Raw genomic sequence first — 20,010 nt, forward strand, 5'->3', positions numbered from 1 at the left:
TGGCTTTCCTGAACTCTTTTCTCTTTTGTGGATAATATCCTAAACACTCCTTCAAGAGATGTCATCAGAAGAGGACAGAAAAAAATCTACTTCCTTATAAAATACCAACAATGGCCTGCCTAGTGAAGTTTACCAGCGTACAAGCAAAGGGTCACAAGATCTATTTCTGGCATTTCACCAGCATGTTTATTTTAAGGCTGTACAAGGCTGGCTAGTCTCGCAATGTGTTAAGAAGAGCCAAAGGTTAATTAAATTAAGCTGCGGAGGGCCAGGGACTTTAAAACAAGGGGCTAAATTCTTACAGCAAGTCTGAGAAAGAAAAATAAAAAGCAAAAATACACTGGGGTTTTTTGGTTGGGTTTCAAAAATGACAACTGTTTTTTATGGTCTTATTCATCTGCATGTGACTGCTATGTGAGTAGGGGGGCTCAATGAATGGAACAGACTTCTAATGAACTACGGGATGTCCTATGCAGGCAAATATACCTATTGACAAAGAAGTCCTGCTTACTCACCTGTTCTGAAAGGATGTGAAGAACTCTCAATATCTGTACTGCTTCCTTAGATAGATATCATTTTCAGAGTTTATGGACTATAAACTTCTAAAACTAACATGGTTCCTACCTTAACAACTATCCTCGCCTGGCCTACTACCTTGGGCGTGTGATGCTTTCTTGACTTTAAAAAAAATTTGTGATCGTTTAAACAAACAGGATCCGTAAAGCGCGCTCTGTACTTTTCCTTTCACTAATGTTGTTGAGAGTAAAACAGGAAAGAGTCGTGATTAAATAAAATCCTGATTTGTTGTTTATAACTAAATGAGCATATGTGTACTCTTCTGAATGGAATTCGGCTGATGCAGCCACAGGGTAAGAATAACCAGCATTCTGAGTAAACCTCTTTCAGAGAGTAAAACAGCAGTCGCTATTTTAAAACTAACAGATTTACTGAAAAGGCATACCCTCCCCCGCCCCACCCAGTTAAAAGAAGACTCTAATAAGAATATAGAATTGATATTCAAAAACATGTGACTGAAGCAGACAAGTCCTGAAGAGCAACACCAGATCTGTAAATGCAGAGCAACCCTGGAAAGGTCCAGTGACTGGCTCTAAGGTTTGCTGTAAGATTGATTACTTGATGAAAGAGTTGTTAAGCATTTGATAGGACGGGGGAGCCTGGTGGCTGATGTCTATGGGGTCACACAGAGTCAGACACGACTGAAGTGACTTAGCAGCAGCAGCAGTAGCAGCAAGGCTTCCCTGGTACCTCAGACGGTAAGGAATCAGCCTGCAATGCAAGAGACCTGGGTTTGACCCCTGGATCAGGAAGATCCCCTGGACAAGGAAATGGCAACCCACTCCAGTATTCTGGCCTGGAGAATCCCATGGACAGAGGACCCTGACAGGCTGCAGTCCATGGGGTTGCAAAGAGTTGGATATGAATGAGCAACTAACATTTTCACTTTTCATCTCTCAAAACAAAAGTAGAATCAGTAAATAAGTAGATTGAAAACATAATTCATAAAGAGAAAGGTTCACCATCTACTGAGTAGTGGTGAGCAGTTCCTTGAAAGGAAAGCTTTTTAATAAAATAAGCTGTACATTTGCAGGTTCAGAAGTCTTGATTTAAACTACATTTAATATGGTGGGGGCGGGCATTTACTGTGGAATGGATTATAAAAAGATACAGTGAAGACCCTAAGCTCCACAAAGTCCTCTCTTCACATCTTTTGTAATTTCTATGTAGAAGGGAATTTGTTCCTGGTCACTGGAACCAAAACTCCATTTCAGCTAAGGAAAAGCAGGTGGGTACACTTAAACAAAGTCCTGGGCAATTGTAAAGCTTTGGGGAAAGGCAGTGTGAACTGTGCTTTCATAAATGAGATAATACTGAACCCCAAAGTTCACTCTATACAGAACTCACAGTTGTGTCTTTCCAGTCAAAGATTTCAGAGGGAGGGAAATTCTAAGACGTGGGGAGACTTACAAGTAAAAGCACTGCCCGAGAACTTGTAGAGTGCTAAAGTGAGCCTTAAAAATCTTCTAATTCACATAAATGTGCAATGTAACTTAAAAACTCTAGCCATCAAAATATATTTATACATGTTTACATCCACAGGCAAGGGGAAAGAGTGAGAACTATGGTCCCTACAGATAGCTGACTGCTTTTAACAGTTTTAAACGGTTGTAAAAAACAAAACAATATACAACAGAGACACTGTAAGTGATCCTTACTCTCTCGTCCCTTATAGGAAAAGTTTGATGGTTCCTGATTCCACAGGATAAAATGAAATGCTGGACCCAAGAAGCAGGCAAAGGAAAATTTAAATTGCCCTAAGTTGGTGACTTCACTTTCACTTTTCACTTTCATGCATTGGAGAAGGAAATGGCAACCCACTCCAGCGTTCTTGCCTGGAGAATCCCAGGGACAGGGGAGCCTGGTGGGCTGCCGTCATGGGGTTGCACAGAGTCAGACACAATGGAAGTGACTTAGCAGCAGCAGCAAGTTGGTGTCTAGCACAGTGCCTGACATAATAAATAGGCTTTTACTTTAAAATGAAGGAACATAACTTCATTAGAAGGAAATAATCTCATAAAAAGTCTTAAATTGCAACAAATTTCTCCATTTTCATATTCCCTAGCAGTTGATTTGCAGGATGGTTAGAATGTAGTAATTTTAAAAATATATATATATATATATTTATTTTTGGCCAAGCTGGGTCTTTTTTGCTGAACACAGGCTTCCCTTGTTGTGGAGCCTGGACTCTAGGTGCTCAGGCTTCAGTAGCTGGTATGTGTGGGCTCAGGAGTTGTGATGGATGAGCTTAGGTCCCCATAGAATTAGTTGTATGTGGAATCCTCCCAGAGCAGGGATTGAACCTGTTTCCCCTGCTTTGGCTAGCAGATTTTTAACCACTGAACGAACCACCAGGGAAGCCCAGAATGTAGTAACTTTTGACATACAGGACCAGCTTTAGAATCTATTTCTTCATGAACTTCTGGGCTTTTCCTTTTCTTTTGATAAGAACTATTTGATCACTGTCTAAAATAGGTTATAACTATACCCCAATATAAAATAATAATACTTTAAAAAGAAAAAAGATATTAATTTCTTAAAGAAGTTATAGCCTTCATTCTTAGAGACGCACAGAATTAAGGAAAATTAGATATTTAGCCTGATGCTGCTACTGTCTTCCAAACTTTACAATTCCAGCCTTTCACCAAAAACATGTATTTCATTTATGACATGATTTTTTTCAATAGCCAATAAAATTGATATTAGATACATTTGGTATACGTAAGATGTAGTATGACAGAAAAAGCTAGTGAACTGAAACCAGCCCAGAACTTACTGAGGCCAGCAGGAAGTACCTAGAGCCCGACTGACTCTAAAGAAACAGGAATGGGTTTGACGATGCTGGTATCCTCCTGTACCATCAGCTATCACCTTAGTTGAAAACACAGAAAGTCAGGAGGAAGAGGCATATTGATCTGCTCTAAAGTTAGACAGCTTTCTCCCCCATTACTATGAAAAGGTCCTTCAAAGAAGTAACAATATAGAGAGGCAGTATGATCAAGAGATGAGAGGTGAAGACTGGGCTTCCAAGAACTTTTCTTTTGGTAAAGCCTTGCTGGCTGCGACAGGCGTGTGGGATCTTAGTCCATGACCAGGGATGGAAGCTGTGCCCCTTGCATCGGGCGTGCAGAATCTTAACCACTGAACTGCTTGGGAATTCCCTCCAAATGCTATTTTGGGCTTTTTGTAAAGGATATATATATACAGCATTTTTAGGGATAAAAAACTTATCCTCAACAAAAGGCTGCAATGAATTCCTTCCTCCACAAAGAGCTGCCCTGCCCACTCTCCCCTCCCACCCCTCCACTCTCCTGTTGTCCCATTTCTTCCTCTCTGCTAATTCAGACACAACTTATTCCTCAAGCATGGTCCATCTCAAGACTCCTCCTCTAGCAACTCCTCCTTCTGCTTCTTCACTGATTGGTTCCTGTGGTCTCTATTCCTTGAGCCTCCCTCCCCCAACCCCCACAGTATTCTATTCTTGTAACTAAGTTGCTTGGCCAGTCTTCTTCTGTGACACCTTAGATCCAGGTTTCAGACAGTCACTCTATGAGACCTGCAGCACACATGGGCAAGGCTATGTACCCAATAAGTACATTTTCTTCTGCATTCTCCGGAAACTCACTCATCACTTTAATGGCTGACACTCAAAAATTTCCTGTTAATTAACTCATTTAGCGTATCTACGGGTGGTTTTGGAGCAACACACTACAGTGAAGTCCCATTCTAAAGGCTCTACATTTCCACTGACTTATAGAGATATTCTACAGTCATACAACCTCCCAGAAAAGCAGAAGGGCATCAGATCTAATACTATTTGAGGATCCATCTAATGTGCTCCTTGCACATGGCACTGGTTTCTTCTCAACACAGGACGAAATAACTAAAACATGATCAGAGTACACCTTCTAATAGAAAATACTCTCTCTGTTGCCACTGCACTGGATATTCTACCAGGAACAGTATCATTGCTTTAAAACCATGTTAAACTGCTATGCCCTGCTTCTGTACCTTGTTTGCTTTTTAATGCCCTTTGGCAACAAAAAATGAGAAATGAACTCACCACACCATAGGAATATGTGTCACAAGTTTCAGACACAGGGAGACTTTGGATGACTTCAGGAGCCATCCACGGGAAAGTTCCAACCAAGGACATATGTGTTGTATGGTTGTGGAACCGCGAGGCACCAAAATCGCAGATCTGAGAAAAGAGAAAGGAGTATCAACTTTCTTTTTACTGACTAATAAAACAAGCATCAGTCATAAAACCTACATCTGAAATTAACCAAATTTCTTAAAATTAAAAAATTAATAGTCCTACCTTCAACACCCCATCAGCAGCTATAACAACTAAAAGGGAAAAAAAGATAAATTATGAAAGCCATCCAGTTTGAGTTATCCTGAAAAAAATCATAAACGTGTATTTTTATCTTCCATGTGGGATTCTGAACAGTAAAATCAAAGTGTTTACCACACTGAAGATTTTACAAAATGGAGCTGACATTAAAATAAAAATACAAAACTAATTCTATGAGGTGCTTATTAAAAGGGCTTTAAGACCTCGTTTTAGAAAAGGCAGAGGAACCAGAGATCAAACTGCCAACATCCGCTGGATCATGGAAAAAGCAAGAGAGTTCCAGAAAAACATCTATTTCTGCTTTATTGACTATGCCAAAGCTTTTGACTGTGTGGATCACAATAAACTGTGGAAAATTCTGAAAGAGATGGGAATACCAGACCACCTGACCTGCCTCTTGAGAAACGTGTATGCAGGTCAGGAAGCAACAGTTAGAACTGGACATGGAACAACAGACTGGTTCCAAATACGAAAAGGAGTATGTCAAGGCTGTATATTGTCACCCTGCCTATTTAACTTATATGCAGAGTACATCATGAGAAACGCTGGGCTGGAAGAAGCACAAGCTGGAATCAAGATTGCTGGGAGAAACATCAATAACCTCAGATATGCAGATGACACCACCCTTATGGCAAAAAGTGAAGAGATGCTAAAAAGCCTCTTGATGAAAGTGAAGTGGAGAGTGAAAAAGTCGGCTTAAAGTTCAACATTCAGAAAATGAAGATCATGGCATCCAGTCCCATCACTTCATGGGAAATAGATGGGGAAATAGTGGAAACAGGGTCAGACTTTATTTTGGGGGGCTCCAAAATCACTGCAGATGGTGACTGCAGCCATGAAATTAAAAGACGCTTACTCTTTGGAAGAAAAGTTATGACCAACCTAGATAGCATATTCAAAAGCAGAGACATTCCTTTGCCAACAAAGGTCCGTCTAGTCAAGGCTATGGCTTTTCCTGTGGTCATGTATGGATGTGAGAGTTGGACTGTGAAGAAGGCTGAGGGCCAAAGAATTGATGCTTTTGAACTGTGGTGTTGGAGAAGACTCTTGAGAGTCCCTTGGACTGCAAGGAGATCCAACCAGTCCATTCTGAAGGAGATCAGCCCTGGGATTTCTTTGGAGGGAATGATGCTGAAGCTGAAACTCCAGTACTTTGGCCACCTCATGCGAAGAGTTGACTCATTGGAAAAGACTGATGCTGGGAGGATTGGGGGCAGGAGTGTCGGGATCCAGCCCCGGTGGATCCAGGGTGACTTGAAGGTGGGGATGGAGTCGGCGTCCTTGGAAAAATACATATTTAATTACAGATATATAGAGAGATTAGAAACGGATAGTGTAGTAGGAAGATTAGTGGAGAAAAAGAGGCTGAATAACTTGGATCACGTGGAATAGCATCCATGCTCCAGATGGGAATTCAGCCAGAAAAACGGGAGCAAGAAAGAAGTGACATGGGGGAATCAGTCTTTCCAGAAACTGATCCAATTTCTTTATTTTTGGGTTTGCTTATATACCTTTTGTTACATATAGGGATGAATACAGAGTCATGGGGGGGTTAGCAGTCCTGACCTTTATCAAAATCAGGTGCTTCACATAAAAAGGTCTTAGAGATTTTACATCATCTTCTGGCCATGAGTGAGACCTGCTGACATTTTATGATCCTTTCTTTCTGATAACCAAAAAACTTATTTCTTCCAAGGGTGTTTTTTCTTAAACCAAGCACCACCCTCCAAATAAAGTTACATTCCTATAGGGTGAGGGTGTAGTGAGTTACAATCAAGAAAGGAATTTATTTAACCCAAGGTTAACATGATTAATCTTAAAGGTTAATACTTATTTCTCCTATATGCTTAAAGGTTAATACTTATTTCTCCTATATGTTAGTTATATTCATTATAAGGGCAGGGAATATGGAGATTTAGCAGCAAACATAAGCCCAACAAATGAAAATCCTTTCACCAATGCTCCCCTTAAGATCTATTTAGTCTTAAGATAGTGATAAAGTTACATTTTTACATAGCAAGGACACAGGGATTTATAACAAAGTACAGTGATCTATTACAAAAGAGAAAATTCATTAACTCAAAAAGTCTAGTATTGCTAACCTTAAAAACTACTATATTTCCTTTTCTATATTCCAAATACATTGATTAATATATTCCCAGGTGCCTAAGGATATGGAGGCCTGGCGGCAATCATTGACTCAACAAGAAGAAAAAGCCCTATGCTAATTAAGACTCTCAAAATACTCCAAAACTCTCTGTGCTGTTTATGGTTGAGAGGTAGTAAACAATCATGTGCGTAGTGGCAGCAGTATGGATAATCATGTCCCACAAGCTAGTCTGTCAGCAGAGAGGTTTGACCTGAGACATCCTTGTCCTACCCAGAGCAGGGAATTAGCAGCAATTATTGACACAACAAATGAAAAACCCTTCACCAATATAATTTCTAACCAACCCACTATACTAATAATTTCTAACTCCCCAAAAGAATTTGCCTTTAGTAAGTCTAAAACATCTCTTGCCTCTCAGATTGGGAGGCTGTAAACAATCACATGTGGCCAGACGAACCTATACAGGTGGGCTAGATAACCTTCAGAGGAGTCCGTAAGCTGAAACACTCTTGTCACGCCCAGGAATTTTTATTGCTTGGAGCTGCAAGTTAACTCCTTCTCCGAGAGAAATGGTGATGGGGGAGAGCCCCCCGTTAAAGTCAGAGATGTAGGTGAGAGCATAAAACAGACTCTGGTTTTGGGGTAGATGCTCGGGATCAGGGGGTTTCCTGAGGCTTGATCTCGCCTTTGTGTGCCAAGCCTCCTTCCTCATGACCTTTGCCATGGGCTGAGTTCCTCACGCTGGCCCCCGGCACAGGAGGAGAAGGGGACGACAGGGGATGAGATGGCTGGATGGCATCACTGACTCGATGGACGTGAGTCTGAGTGAACTCCGGGAGTTGGTGATGGACAGGGAGGCCTGGTGTGCTGCGATTCATGGGGTCGCAAAGAGTCGGACATGACTGAGTGACTGAACTGAACTGAAATGAACTGGAGACCTCGTTTTAAATTAAATGTAGCATTGTCTAGTAAAAAAGTTATAGATCAGCTGCAGTCAAGGGAACCAAATTTTCACCTGGATTCTGACACTAGACTGTCAACATTCTACTGAGCAAGTCATTAGCATTATTGCTTCATGGTAAATACAGTTTTTCCCTCTGGTTGAAGAGTAATTTTCTTGAAGGTGGAGATAATGCTTATCTATTTACATTATACATTCATTCATTTAACAAATATTTGTTGAGCACACGCTGTGGGCAAAGCCATTTACTATATTCTAGCAGAGGAAAGTGAGCAAGACTGGCATTGTCTCTGCTCTGGTGGAGCTTACAGTCTAATGGTAAACAGAGTTAAGCAAACACCTATAATAAAGTGGGATAAGTTCTGTGATGAGAGGTATGGAGATTGCCATAGGACCAAACAGCAGTCTAAGAAGTCAAACTGTAAGGAGGTCGAAGTTCTCTGGAAGAAATGATGCTATGCTGAGACCTGAAGAACAGATTAGAGCTAACCAGAAAGAGGAGAAGTGGGGGAGGGATGCATGTTTTCCAAGCAGAAGAGTGAGCTCGTGAAAAGGGTCAGGAGCAGAGGAAGAGGCTTGCAGTTTTGGAAAGCGTGGGCCAGGTCCGGAAGAGCCTTTGTGAGAAATGGAAAGCCAGTGAACAATATTAAGCAGAGGAATGAAATGATCAAATGTGCCCGGAGGGACAGAACGCGAGGAAGGAGATCACTGCAGGCAGGGTGAAGCCCTAGAGAGATGATGATGCCTGCACTAAACCTGTGGCAAGGACAGGAGAGAAGTGGACCAAGGCAAGAAACAGGCTGGAAGCAGAATCAGCTGGGCTTGGAGGACTGGCTATGGGCGAGGAAGAGGACTCGAAGAGGAAATAAAAGAGGCCATGTGGCATAGTGGTTATAACAGGAACTCGGCAATCAAACTGTAGCTCCTTTTTAAAAATCTGATTATGGATTAGGCAACTGGCGTTGTCACTCACTGAGAAGGGGAATGCAGGAATAATTTGTTAGGGGACAGGGAGAAGATGAAAAGGTCGACTTGGACACAGCACACTTTAGGGTCATACAAAATACCTATGTGAATATGTTCAATAAGCACATACATAGTTTTGAAGTTGAGATCTATTTGACAATGTGAAGATCAATTAGGGAGGGCTTTTATGGGAGTGGGTGAATAAAATGTAAGAAGGGAGAAGGTCAAGGACAGAATCCTAAAGGAATGTTTCTAGCATTTCCTTTCTAAGCCACACAATGCCTCGAACACGGTATATTATCAGTACTTAATAGGTGTTACTAATGACCTTGACAAGTGGGGAAAATAATTTTTTCATGATCCAATACCCAGAAATAGCCTAAGGTTAAATCTAATACTATATATAATAAGCTATACATTTTTCAAATATTGTTAATATTATATTCAGTTATTTAAAAAATACTTCTGTCTTTTCATAAGACCAGTGTTTATTTAAAAATCTAACGTCATAAAACTATATAACTTAGAAAATGAAAGTTCTACTGTTCTCTCTTGCCTCCCCAAATTGTTAAAAGTTAGCTCTATATTGTTTCAATGTGTATGCGTTTTACCGTCAAGTAACCACACAACTATAATTTCAAAAAATGCAAACATTCTCCATTGTTAGTTTCATAAAGACAGTTTGAATAACTTAACCATTATCTCATGGGATATTTAAGATATACTGATAAACTATATTAAAAGGAGAGACATTAAACACATTTTTAATTGAAATTCTGAGCAAGAATTGAAAATAAATGAAGTTATAAACTCTGATACTTCCTACCAGATTCTAGATTATTTTCCAGTGACTTCCTGTTGAGCATGCATGCTCAGTGACTCAGTCGTGTCTGACTCTTTGCAATCCCACGGACTGTAGCCCGCCAGGCTCCTCTGTCCATGGGATTATCTAGGCAAGAATACTGGAGTGGGTTGCCGTTTCCTCCTCCAGGGGACCTCCCCAACCCAGGGATCAAACCCATGTCTCCTGTGTCTCCTGTAATGGCAGGCAGATTTCTTTTTTTTAAATCACTGAGCCACTTGGGAAGCCCAATGACTTCCTGTTAACCCATGTATATTAAAAGTTTTTAGCTCTAAGAAACTTACGTCTAAGGAAAGCTAAAGGATAAGTGATGAAACCTAGAAAAGGGCAAGAACAATGAGCCAGAGTCAACTTCAGGGTTGGAGTGGTGGTCCAACCTGAACTGCTGAGGAGTGGCAGCTGCAAACAACTTCCCCGTCTCCACCCCCACAAGCATCACGGTCCTGGGCAGCTGGTCAAACTCCTGCGTTCTCTTTCTCTACTGACCATGACTACTCATTCCAAAAATCACACTATTAGTATTTACCCATTTTAACTGCAATGATTTAAAGATTTTCTAAAAATAAATTGTTTTTAGAAGAATCACTTAGAAAACAAGTAAATAACTAAAGCATGCAAATGAATTGATATCAAGATTTTTTTTTTTAAGTAGCAAACTCTGATTCAAGCTCTCAGTGCTGGCTAGTTAAATAACACCACTGCCTTTCTCCATTAATTTTCAAGTGACGTAATGGAAGAAGCATTCAATTACCACTCCTACTTGAAGGTAACATCTAATCCTGCAAGTCATTTAAAAGTGCTCACTCTACAAATTATAAAATATAGGATCATAAATAAATTTTAAGAAGCAGAGAAGAGGAGAAAGAAGAAAAAGAAAGCTCTTACTTTCCAAACCCTGCTGATCATTTTTGGGCACTCCTCCAGGTAATATGAGTGACATAAAAAATTTACACCAAATAATTCAGGAGTAACAAGAACAAAACTCATAACTGCTAGTACAGAGAGTCATCTATAAATAGAAGTTAGAAATACACTACCACTATGTGCTTGGATCCAGCAATACCTCTTTTAGAGAATGATTCTAGATAAATAATTAGGGACCTGTTGAAAATTTTTGCTGAAAACTATTAAGCTTAACATATATTTTTATCATAGAAAAAAAATGTAAACCCAAATGTCCACATTCTGTGCTATTTATATAGTGGAATACTATGCAGCCCCTTGAAATAATGGGGAAGATTTTGAATTTATTAATAATGGAAAGATTTTCATGATATTAGCTGTGAGTTAAACAGCAGGTTACAAAAGATATGGAAAGCATGATGCTTATTTCTATACATGTATGTATACATATGCATGTATTTATAATAGGTGAGATAAAAACATATGACTACTTTACCATTTCTTGACTTGAGATCTCTGTGAATCACCTTGACAGGAGCCTCCATATGTAAATAGTGCATTCCTTTTCATACAAAAAGAAATATAATGAATATAATTATAATAGAAATACAGTTAATATAATTTTCAACATTACATCAGTATTACCTCTATTTTAAACATCAGTATTACTTTCTATATTTTTACAAAGGATTTAATAGCAAAAACTAAGTCCATGTGCTCTATTCTTCCATGATAGATAAAATAGGGACAAGACATGCCTACACTAGGAAAATTTAAATACTATGGAAAGTATGTGGTTTAATGTCATATAAGTCGGAATTTGATTGTGAATAAAGTTAGCTTCTCACAGTATCCAATAGGACACCTTGATTTTCTGGAGTTTGCACAAAAATAAAACAGATGCCACTGAAAGAAATGATAAGGTGACTAAGTGACTAAGGTATTCCACTACCAACGGCCTTCTAAATCAGCCACAGTTCTGAACAGAAATTTCAGTTTTCATTTGCATGTCTGAAGTTACCCAGGGCAGTTTCATTTATTTTCTCAGTATTCACTCTGGTAAGACCCTGGGAGTGGAGGTGGAGTAGGGATGGGAAGACTGGTTGAATTCATTAGTTATGGTTGGTAAAGAATTTTGTGATCCTCAGATAGAAAAATACACAGTAGTTATAAAATATTTTATTCTTCTTACAAAGACAAATCTTTGAGATAATCTATATTTCAATGTACTCTAAAATTCTTTACAACATATTAAAAATCAAGTTACTTCAGTAAATTGTATGCACATAAATTAAGCAGTTTTCTTATTTTGAATAAAAAATTATATTTTAAAAGATACATATTTCACAGTTACCCCCTTAGTAATATTTGGTTCCTTCCTTGTATTTATATATAGTCTATCTAGAATAAAGAACAAAAACATTTTCTACTGAAATATTTCCTATTTCTTAAGTTGCCTTCTAAACAATCAAAGAAATAGCCCTCTCACCTCAATCAAAACCATTTCTTTGGCTAATGAATTATATGCTGAACACAGTTTAATAATGAGGCCTTGGTTCTTTTTTCAGTATATAGAAAATTTCAGTTTTATAAGGGCAAATTTTTAAAAATCTATTATTTTCTACTTTCTAGTTATTATATATTGAAGAATCATGAAAGAACAATGAAAAATTTCAAAACACTTAAACTCTTGCCATTTAAAGTTATTACTGAAGAGTCAACAAAAGTATAGCAATTCAAATATCTTAAATAAAATGTAACTGGAATAGAAGAAATCTTTCTTCTAATATTAAGTTCTACATATTCCAAGCTGTGAAAATTCAATAGCTACAACTTGGGTAACGTTTAATAATTTTTATGACAGAATTTCATAGTTATTTCTCTCTTGCTTTAAGAATCCAATTCCTGAATAGTTTTTTAGGTAGAAACTGTTTAATTACTATTAGAGATAGAGCTACATCATTTCTACATTTGCTGACAATAAAGAATTTTAAAAAACACTCAAAAGCTTTGAGTATAGGGACTTTTCTTCCTCACTGTAGATATTATGAGAAGAAGTACCATATTGTATTGAGCAAGCTGGTATCTGTGTATAACATAGTATACATTTATAGAATATTTAGTGTACATGTACAATCATATAAAATTCTATTTAGTGTGTTTCAATAGCGCTATATACAATTCTGCCATATTTTTATTGCAAGAAAACAGGAGGCCTGAAAAATATCTCCATCAATTTTAAAATTCAGGGTTTCCTAAAAAAGATTTCCCAGGTGTCACTTTGGGAAGATGTGGAATCAATGATGACCATTTGGAGACTGGATCCAGGCTTGTTAGCTTTAATTGTTCCTTTTACCCATTGCTGGCTGACTTGCAGCAATTTCAGATACACTGGTCTGCCCTTCTTCCCTCTTCCCACCCAGAAAGAAGAGAGTCTGTTTTGCCTTTGAGAAGGTTTTCTCTTTCCAGTAATGTTAAGCAATGCCTATTTCAAAACTGCATGAATCAACTCTTATTTGAAATGAATTATTCATCCTCTGATTTCTCAACATCTTGTTGCTTCAGTGGCTTCAATCATGGTCAAACTGAAGGGCACAGCTGAATTCAAAACTGAATCAACAAAAATCAAGGCTTCCTATGTCATCTCCAAGTTCCACACATAGCTTTATCAGAGAGGGTTGAAGTCATTCTGAAAGCATTGCTTTCTTCTTTTTGTAGGCCATTTTAAATATTAAGAACTACCTGTATAGTTGTAAACGACTGTCTTCTCTGCTTCACGCTTCTCACTTGAGGCTGAACACATGGGGACTTGCCTTTCACATTAATTCATCAGCCACCAAAATGGAAGTTCTATTACTGTGTAGTTTTGCACACTCCCATCTTCTTCATCCCAGTTTTTCACCTGTAGTTCCAGTTTGCTGTTTAGTCCTATTCCTTCTCTTCCTTTTCTTTTTTATACAGCCGGGACTCTTGAGAAACCCTAGGAATGACTGAGCTGATCTGGAGCCAAAGGACTTGCCCCACAGACAGGGACTGTTACAGGGGAAGGGATCAGGAGGGATGAGGTTTACAGGTTAAGGGCCAGGGAAGCTAAACAGTGTGCACAGCAAGAAGCCGAGTGACTGGTGTCAGCTGATTTGTTTGCTATCCATCTTAAGTGCCATTAGGTAATAAGATGGGTGTAATTGGCTGAGCACCCTAAACGCAAATGTCTGTAAGGTGAAGTGCTTTAAGTCAAGGACTGCTTGTATATGTATTTACATTTCTCTAAGAGTATTTCCACAATGCTTCAGGCAGTTTCCAAAAACAGCACATTAACCAGCTTACAAACAGGTGGCCCCTGATATGCAGAGAAGTGGCTATGATGTTCCATGAAAATGTCTTGAAGAATGAGAAATTTTAAGACTGATTTGAGATGTCTCATGCATGAATACACAATTAAGTTAATTAACACAGCCAAAGCCTTAAGTACACCATCCTAAACATAGAGCTTATTATTCTTATAAGGTAATGAAGTATCACTCAAGCTGCAGCATTTTGCATGAAACTTTTTTTTTTTAATTTCCACTTTCTCTATTTGAAGAATTTGGCAGGTGTTGATGAAACTTAAAACAGGATAATTCCCCAAAGGAAAGACTATTACTTTTGGAAGTCTCTGTGTGACTTTCCAGTGAAAGTGAAGTATGAGTTGCTTTCCTTATTGAGTACTAAATATCCTTTTATTTGCTTTGTAAAGAGATACTTGTAGAGATTGGAGCAGCAAAATGCAAAGGAGCTAACTGCCCCAGTAAAATTTGGACATACTTGCTTTCCAGGGGTTGCTAGAATACAAATGTAACCATCAGCATTCATTATTTAGATTAAGTTGTTTCCAAAGCAACTTTGACAGTTATAAATAAAACTCAGAAACATTCAGTTAGGAAAATGGAAAAAAGATAAAAATAAATGGAGTTTAAATTGCTTTAGAGAGCATTTGTGTATGAAGGAATTTATGAGGGAAAAAGAACTAGGCACCTTGTTTAGGGATTTTGTGTATTAAAAAATATTCCATTTCCAAGGGTGATTTTCAAGTTTACATTAAATATAAAATAAAATCTGAATTGCTTTTGCATTGAAGGCCAAATAAAACTTTTTTGCAAGTGGTTACTATTTTTAGCATATTATTATGTATACAAAAGAAGTAGAACTAATCCTACAATAAGTCACGTTTTCTGGATACTGCGGTCTGAGACTTACAGAACAATAACAGAAATATGATCTTTCCATTTAATGTATTGAGCAAGCTGGTCAATTACAGTGTCACAAAATGGGACAAAAGTATCTTCCTTGGAGCCACTGATTTTGTTGAAACTTGGTTTTTGGTAAAGAAGTAAAGAAAGGAAAGAGAAAAAAGGAATGCAGCAGTGGAAAGGCAATGGCCTAAAATATTATGTGCACAGTAAGCTGCAGAATTCTTGCTACTTTTGTCTGAAAAAAAAAAAAAAAGCTTAAGACAGAATAAGAAATCTTCCAACTTAACTCACCATGTCAGGATCTCTCCAACTATGCTGTAAGAATACATGAAACATTACCTTTGGCTACATCAGTGGCCCAGGTCATAATGTGATCCATGTCCATTTCTTCACTTCTGTTACTGTTAATGTAATCATAGAGTGATCCCAGAGAAGCGTATTCTGTTTTCAAAGGAAAGATAAGCATAGAATTAAAACCAAGGCACAATTCACAAATAAGACTGCATGGTTTCATTGAGAAAATGTGCTAAAAAATTTAACAAAAGACATTAAAACTTATTAAAAAAAACTGTTCTATGCTGTGGTTTCTCAAAATTAATATCATCATGGAAAGAAATCTGTCAAAGACAAGACTACTAACAGAATAGATAATATCTTCAGCTGGTGATGAAATCAAAAGCTATTTGGATGGAATTCAGAAATACAAAGGTGTTGCAAGAATCCATTTGAAACAAAGGCAGGCATGAATATAGGTATTTCAAAAAATTGTTATTCTTAGGAGATAAATAAGGTTAAACACATAAGTCAGAGGGTTATGTAACAATGTAAACAAATCAATATTTGTTGCATCAGGATTTACATTAGTCCTCAAATTTTAAGCTTTACAAAAGGCCAAGAAAGTGAGAAAATTCCTTTAAAAATGGTTTTGAGATATAAATTACATATCATAAAATTCACCCACCATATGTGCACAATTTGATTTTTAGGAAACTTACAGATTTGTGCAATAATCACTACAACCCAATTTTAACCTTTTCACGATCCCAAACAAGTCCCTTCTGCCCACTTATAGTTAATCACCACTGTCAGCCCCAGCCCTGTGATTTATCTTTTCTCACTCTCAAATGTGCCTTTTCTAGACATGTCACATAATGGAATGAAACAATATACGGCCTTTATGTCTGACTTCTTTCTCTTCATATAATGTTTGCAAGACTCTTCTGTGTTGTAGCATATGTCAGTACTTCATTCCTTTTTATTCCTGAATAGTATTTCACTGTCCTGGAGAAGGCGACAGCACCCCACTCCAGTACTCTTGCCTGGAGAATTCCATGGACGGAGCCTGGTGGGCTGCAGTCCATGGGGTCGCGAAGAGTTGGACACGACTGAGCGACTTCCCTTTCACTTTTCACTTTCATGCACTGGAGAAGGAAATGGCAACCCACTCCAGTGTTCTTGCCTGGAGAATCCCAGGGACAAGGGAGCCTGGTAGGCTTCCGTCTATGGGGTCGCAACAGAGTTGGACACAACTGAAGCGACTTAGCAGCAGCAACAGCAGCACCAGTATTTCATTGTATTGATCTAGCACATTCACTTTTTTCATTCACTGGGTTGATAGATATTTGCATGGTTTCTTTTCTAGATGTTATTTATCAGGTGGAGAAAATTCCCTTCTATTTTTAGCCTGCTGAGATTTCTTATTATAAATGGGTGTTGAGGATGTCAGATTGGTTTTTGTCCTTTATTCTATTATGGTGTTTTACATTAATTGATTTCAGATGTTAAATCAACCTTGCATTTCTGGGATAGATCCCATTCGGTTGTAATGTATAATCCTTTTTATTGGTAGATGGATTCAGTTTGCTAATATGTAGTGAAGGATTTTTTTTTTTTAGTCAAGGATTTTTTCATCTATATTCAGGAGGGATGGCAGTCTGTAGTTTTCATATTATGGTTCTGTCTGGTTTTGCTATTAGGATAATGCTGGCTGTACAGAATGAACTGGCAAGTGTTCCTTCTATTTTCAGAAACAGTATGGGAAGGACTGGTGTTATATTTCGTATAGAAATCATCAGTGAAATCACCTGGTTTTGGAAATTCATTATGGAAACATTTTAAATTATGAATTCAAATTTCTTTACTTGCAGTTTTGGTTAGATTTTTTGTTTCTTCTTGAGTCAGTTTTGAAAATTTTTGTATTTTTAGGGATTTTTTCATTGTATCATTTTCATTTTAAATTGCCTAATTTGTTGCCATAAAGTTGGTCATAATATTCCCTTATAACCTTTTTAAATTTCTGTAGGGACCATAATGCTGTCTTCTTCTTCATTTCTGAGTTTGCCAATTTGTATTTTCCTTTTTGTTGGTCAGTCCAGCTAAAGGTTTGTCAGTTTTACTGAGCTTTACAAAGACCAAAATTTTAGTTTCATGGATTGTCTCTATTATTTTTCTGTTTTCTATGTTATTCTATTCTGCTCTAATCCTTATTATTTCCTTTCACTGCCTTGCTTTGGGCTTATTTTGTTCTTTTTGTAGTTTGTTAAGGTTAAAGCTTAATGATCAATTTCAGACCTTCTTTTTAAATAAAACATAGATGTGTTGTTGTTCAGTCGCTCAGTTGTGTCCAACTCTTTGCAACTCCATGGACTACAGTACGCCAGGCTTCCCTGGCCTTCATCATTTCCTGGAGTTTGCTCAAACTCATGTCCATTGAGTCAATGATGCCATCCAACCATCTCGTCCTCTGTCGTCCCCTTCTCCTCCTGCCCTCAATCTTCCTCAGCATCACGGTCTTTTCTAGTGAGTCGGCTCTTCGCATCAGGCAGCCAAAGTATTGGAGGCTCAGCTTCAGCATCAGTCCTTCCAATGAGTATTCAGGGCTGATTTCCTTTAGGGTACTGGTTGGATCTCCTTGTTGTCCGAGGGACTCTCAAGAGTCTTCTCCAACACCGCTGTTCAAAAGCATCAATTCTTTGGCGCTCAGTCTTCTTTATGGTCCAACTCTCACATCCGTATGTGACTGCTGGAAAAACCATAGCTTTGACTATACAGACTTTTGTCAGCAAGTGATGTCTCTGCTTTTTAATATGCTTATAAATTCCCTCCTAAGTATTACTTTGTCTTCCACCTATGATATTGATATGCTGCATTTTCATTTCCTCTCTGTCGAAAATATTTAAAAAACCATTGTAGTTTCTTGACTCATTGACTGTTTAGAAACATGTCATGTAATTTCCAAACATTTGGGACTTTTCCAGGTTTCTTTCTTGTATTGATTTTCTAATTCTATTGTGATTAAAGAACTCTTCAATCCTTTATTTTAACTGGAGGATAATTACTTTACAATATTGTGATGGCTTCTGCCATGCATTAACATGAATCGGCCATAGGTACACATGTCCCCCCACCCTGAACCCGCCTCCCACCGCCCTCCTCGCCCCATCCCGCCAGGCTGTCACAGAGCACTGGCATTGGGTGCCCTGCTTCATGCATTGAACTTGAACTGCTCTTCCATTTTATTCAGTTCTTTTTGATGCATTAAGATTTATTTCATGATTTAACTTATCATGCATGCTAAAGAATATGCCCTTGAGAAGAATATGCATTCTTTGTTCGGTGGTGTGTAGAGCTGGTTGAGAGTGTCAAGTCTTCTATATCCATGCTGATTTTCTATCTAGTTGTTCCTTCAATTACTGAGAATGGGGATACTGAAACCCCTTTGTTGAACTGACTGGTTCTCTTTTACAGTCAGTTATTGCTTCATGTACTTTGAGGACCTGTTGTTAACTGTGTAAACATTTACAATTGCTATATCTTCCTGATGTATTAATTCTTTTTATCATTATGAATGACTCAATTTATTTCTAGTAATATTTCTTAAGCTTCTTTTGTTTGAAATTACTATAGTTACTCCAGTTCGTGCTTATTGCTTGATCGGTAGTACAGAATTAAGACGTTTCCAAAAATCAAAGAATGATCGAAGACGATCCTCTATGGTACCTGTTCTTTTGACTCTGGAGATTCTAGTCATCCCATTATTTTGTAGATCTGAGAAAAAGATGTTCACTTCCCTTCCAAGGGAAATAAAATGGCAGCTACCTCTTGGACTCTGTTCTAAGTCTTACAAGCAGGTTTTAGAAAATCGTCTCTGTGATGAGAAGTTTCGGCAAACACACATGCATGGGTGCACCTATACACACTCTCACCCAGAAATAATCAATTCTCGTCCCTTCACTCACGAAGAGAAAACTGAGACATAGGTCATCAGGGACCCATCTATGGAGCTTTGGCAGAATCAAGACAAGACTTCATCTCTCAATTCCTATTCCGGTGTCCATTCTGTTCCATCACTCTGATAAATTATTCTTTCAAGTCCTCAGAATGAGTGACAACAGCTGCCTGATGCAACAACCTTTTTTTATTAACAAAGTACACTCAAGACGGAATAGGTACAAGCTATTCAAGGTTTCCGCATCAGGACTCCAGCATCTGAGAAAGACAATGAGGTTCTAAAAAGAGGGAGCTAGTTGGATTGGGTGATCACGGTTTTCGTGCCTGCCTTACTTACTTACAGGTCTGCCACACTAGCTTTCATTTCAAGAGGCAAGGCAAGTGCTCTCATTTCCAACCCATCTGACCTTCCACACGACTCAGCTGCGTCTGTACTAGCATCCTTCAGTGATCTGCCGGGGGTTGGCTGAGGACACTCGAGTCTCTTACATAAAACGGAGCGGTACATTCAGTCTTCCACATCTATTGGACCTAAAGTGTGCTCATAGCCGTCCAGAACCTAGCTTACGTATAAGAAGAGGAGATTCTGCATAAAATCAATTGAGAAACTTACACCACTGTGGTTCTACCATTAGTTGGGTAATCTTGGAAAAGTACCTAAGTTAGAGTTTCAGTTTCTTACGTGAAATAGGTTATTCTAAGTATTAGATAACATAATTTATAAGGAAGTACCTAATCCAGTCCTTTTTATTGAGGGTATTTTGTTGTTATTTTAAGACAATATATAAAGACAATCCAAGTTCTTACCACTAC

General features: G+C 38.2%; 1 protein-coding gene across 1 annotated transcript in view; it reads right to left on the reverse strand.

Annotated features, from left to right (window-relative positions):
• The window catches only part of MAP3K20 (mitogen-activated protein kinase kinase kinase 20), a 168,999-nt gene that overhangs the window by 70,000 nt on the left and 78,989 nt on the right, over positions 1–20,010 (reverse strand). Inside the window, exons 4-7 of the mRNA XM_068968128.1 lie at positions 15,307–15,408; positions 11,232–11,297; positions 4,898–4,926; positions 4,640–4,777 (exon numbers count right to left, since the gene is read on the reverse strand). Of these exons, the coding sequence (XP_068824229.1) occupies positions 4,640–4,777; positions 4,898–4,926; positions 11,232–11,297; positions 15,307–15,408 (335 nt within the window). The remainder of the gene's footprint in view (positions 1–4,639; positions 4,778–4,897; positions 4,927–11,231; positions 11,298–15,306; positions 15,409–20,010) is intronic.

This window comes from Capricornis sumatraensis, chromosome 3, assembly GCF_032405125.1.
Source record: "Capricornis sumatraensis isolate serow.1 chromosome 3, serow.2, whole genome shotgun sequence".
NCBI classification, from domain to species: domain Eukaryota; kingdom Metazoa; phylum Chordata; class Mammalia; order Artiodactyla; family Bovidae; genus Capricornis; species Capricornis sumatraensis.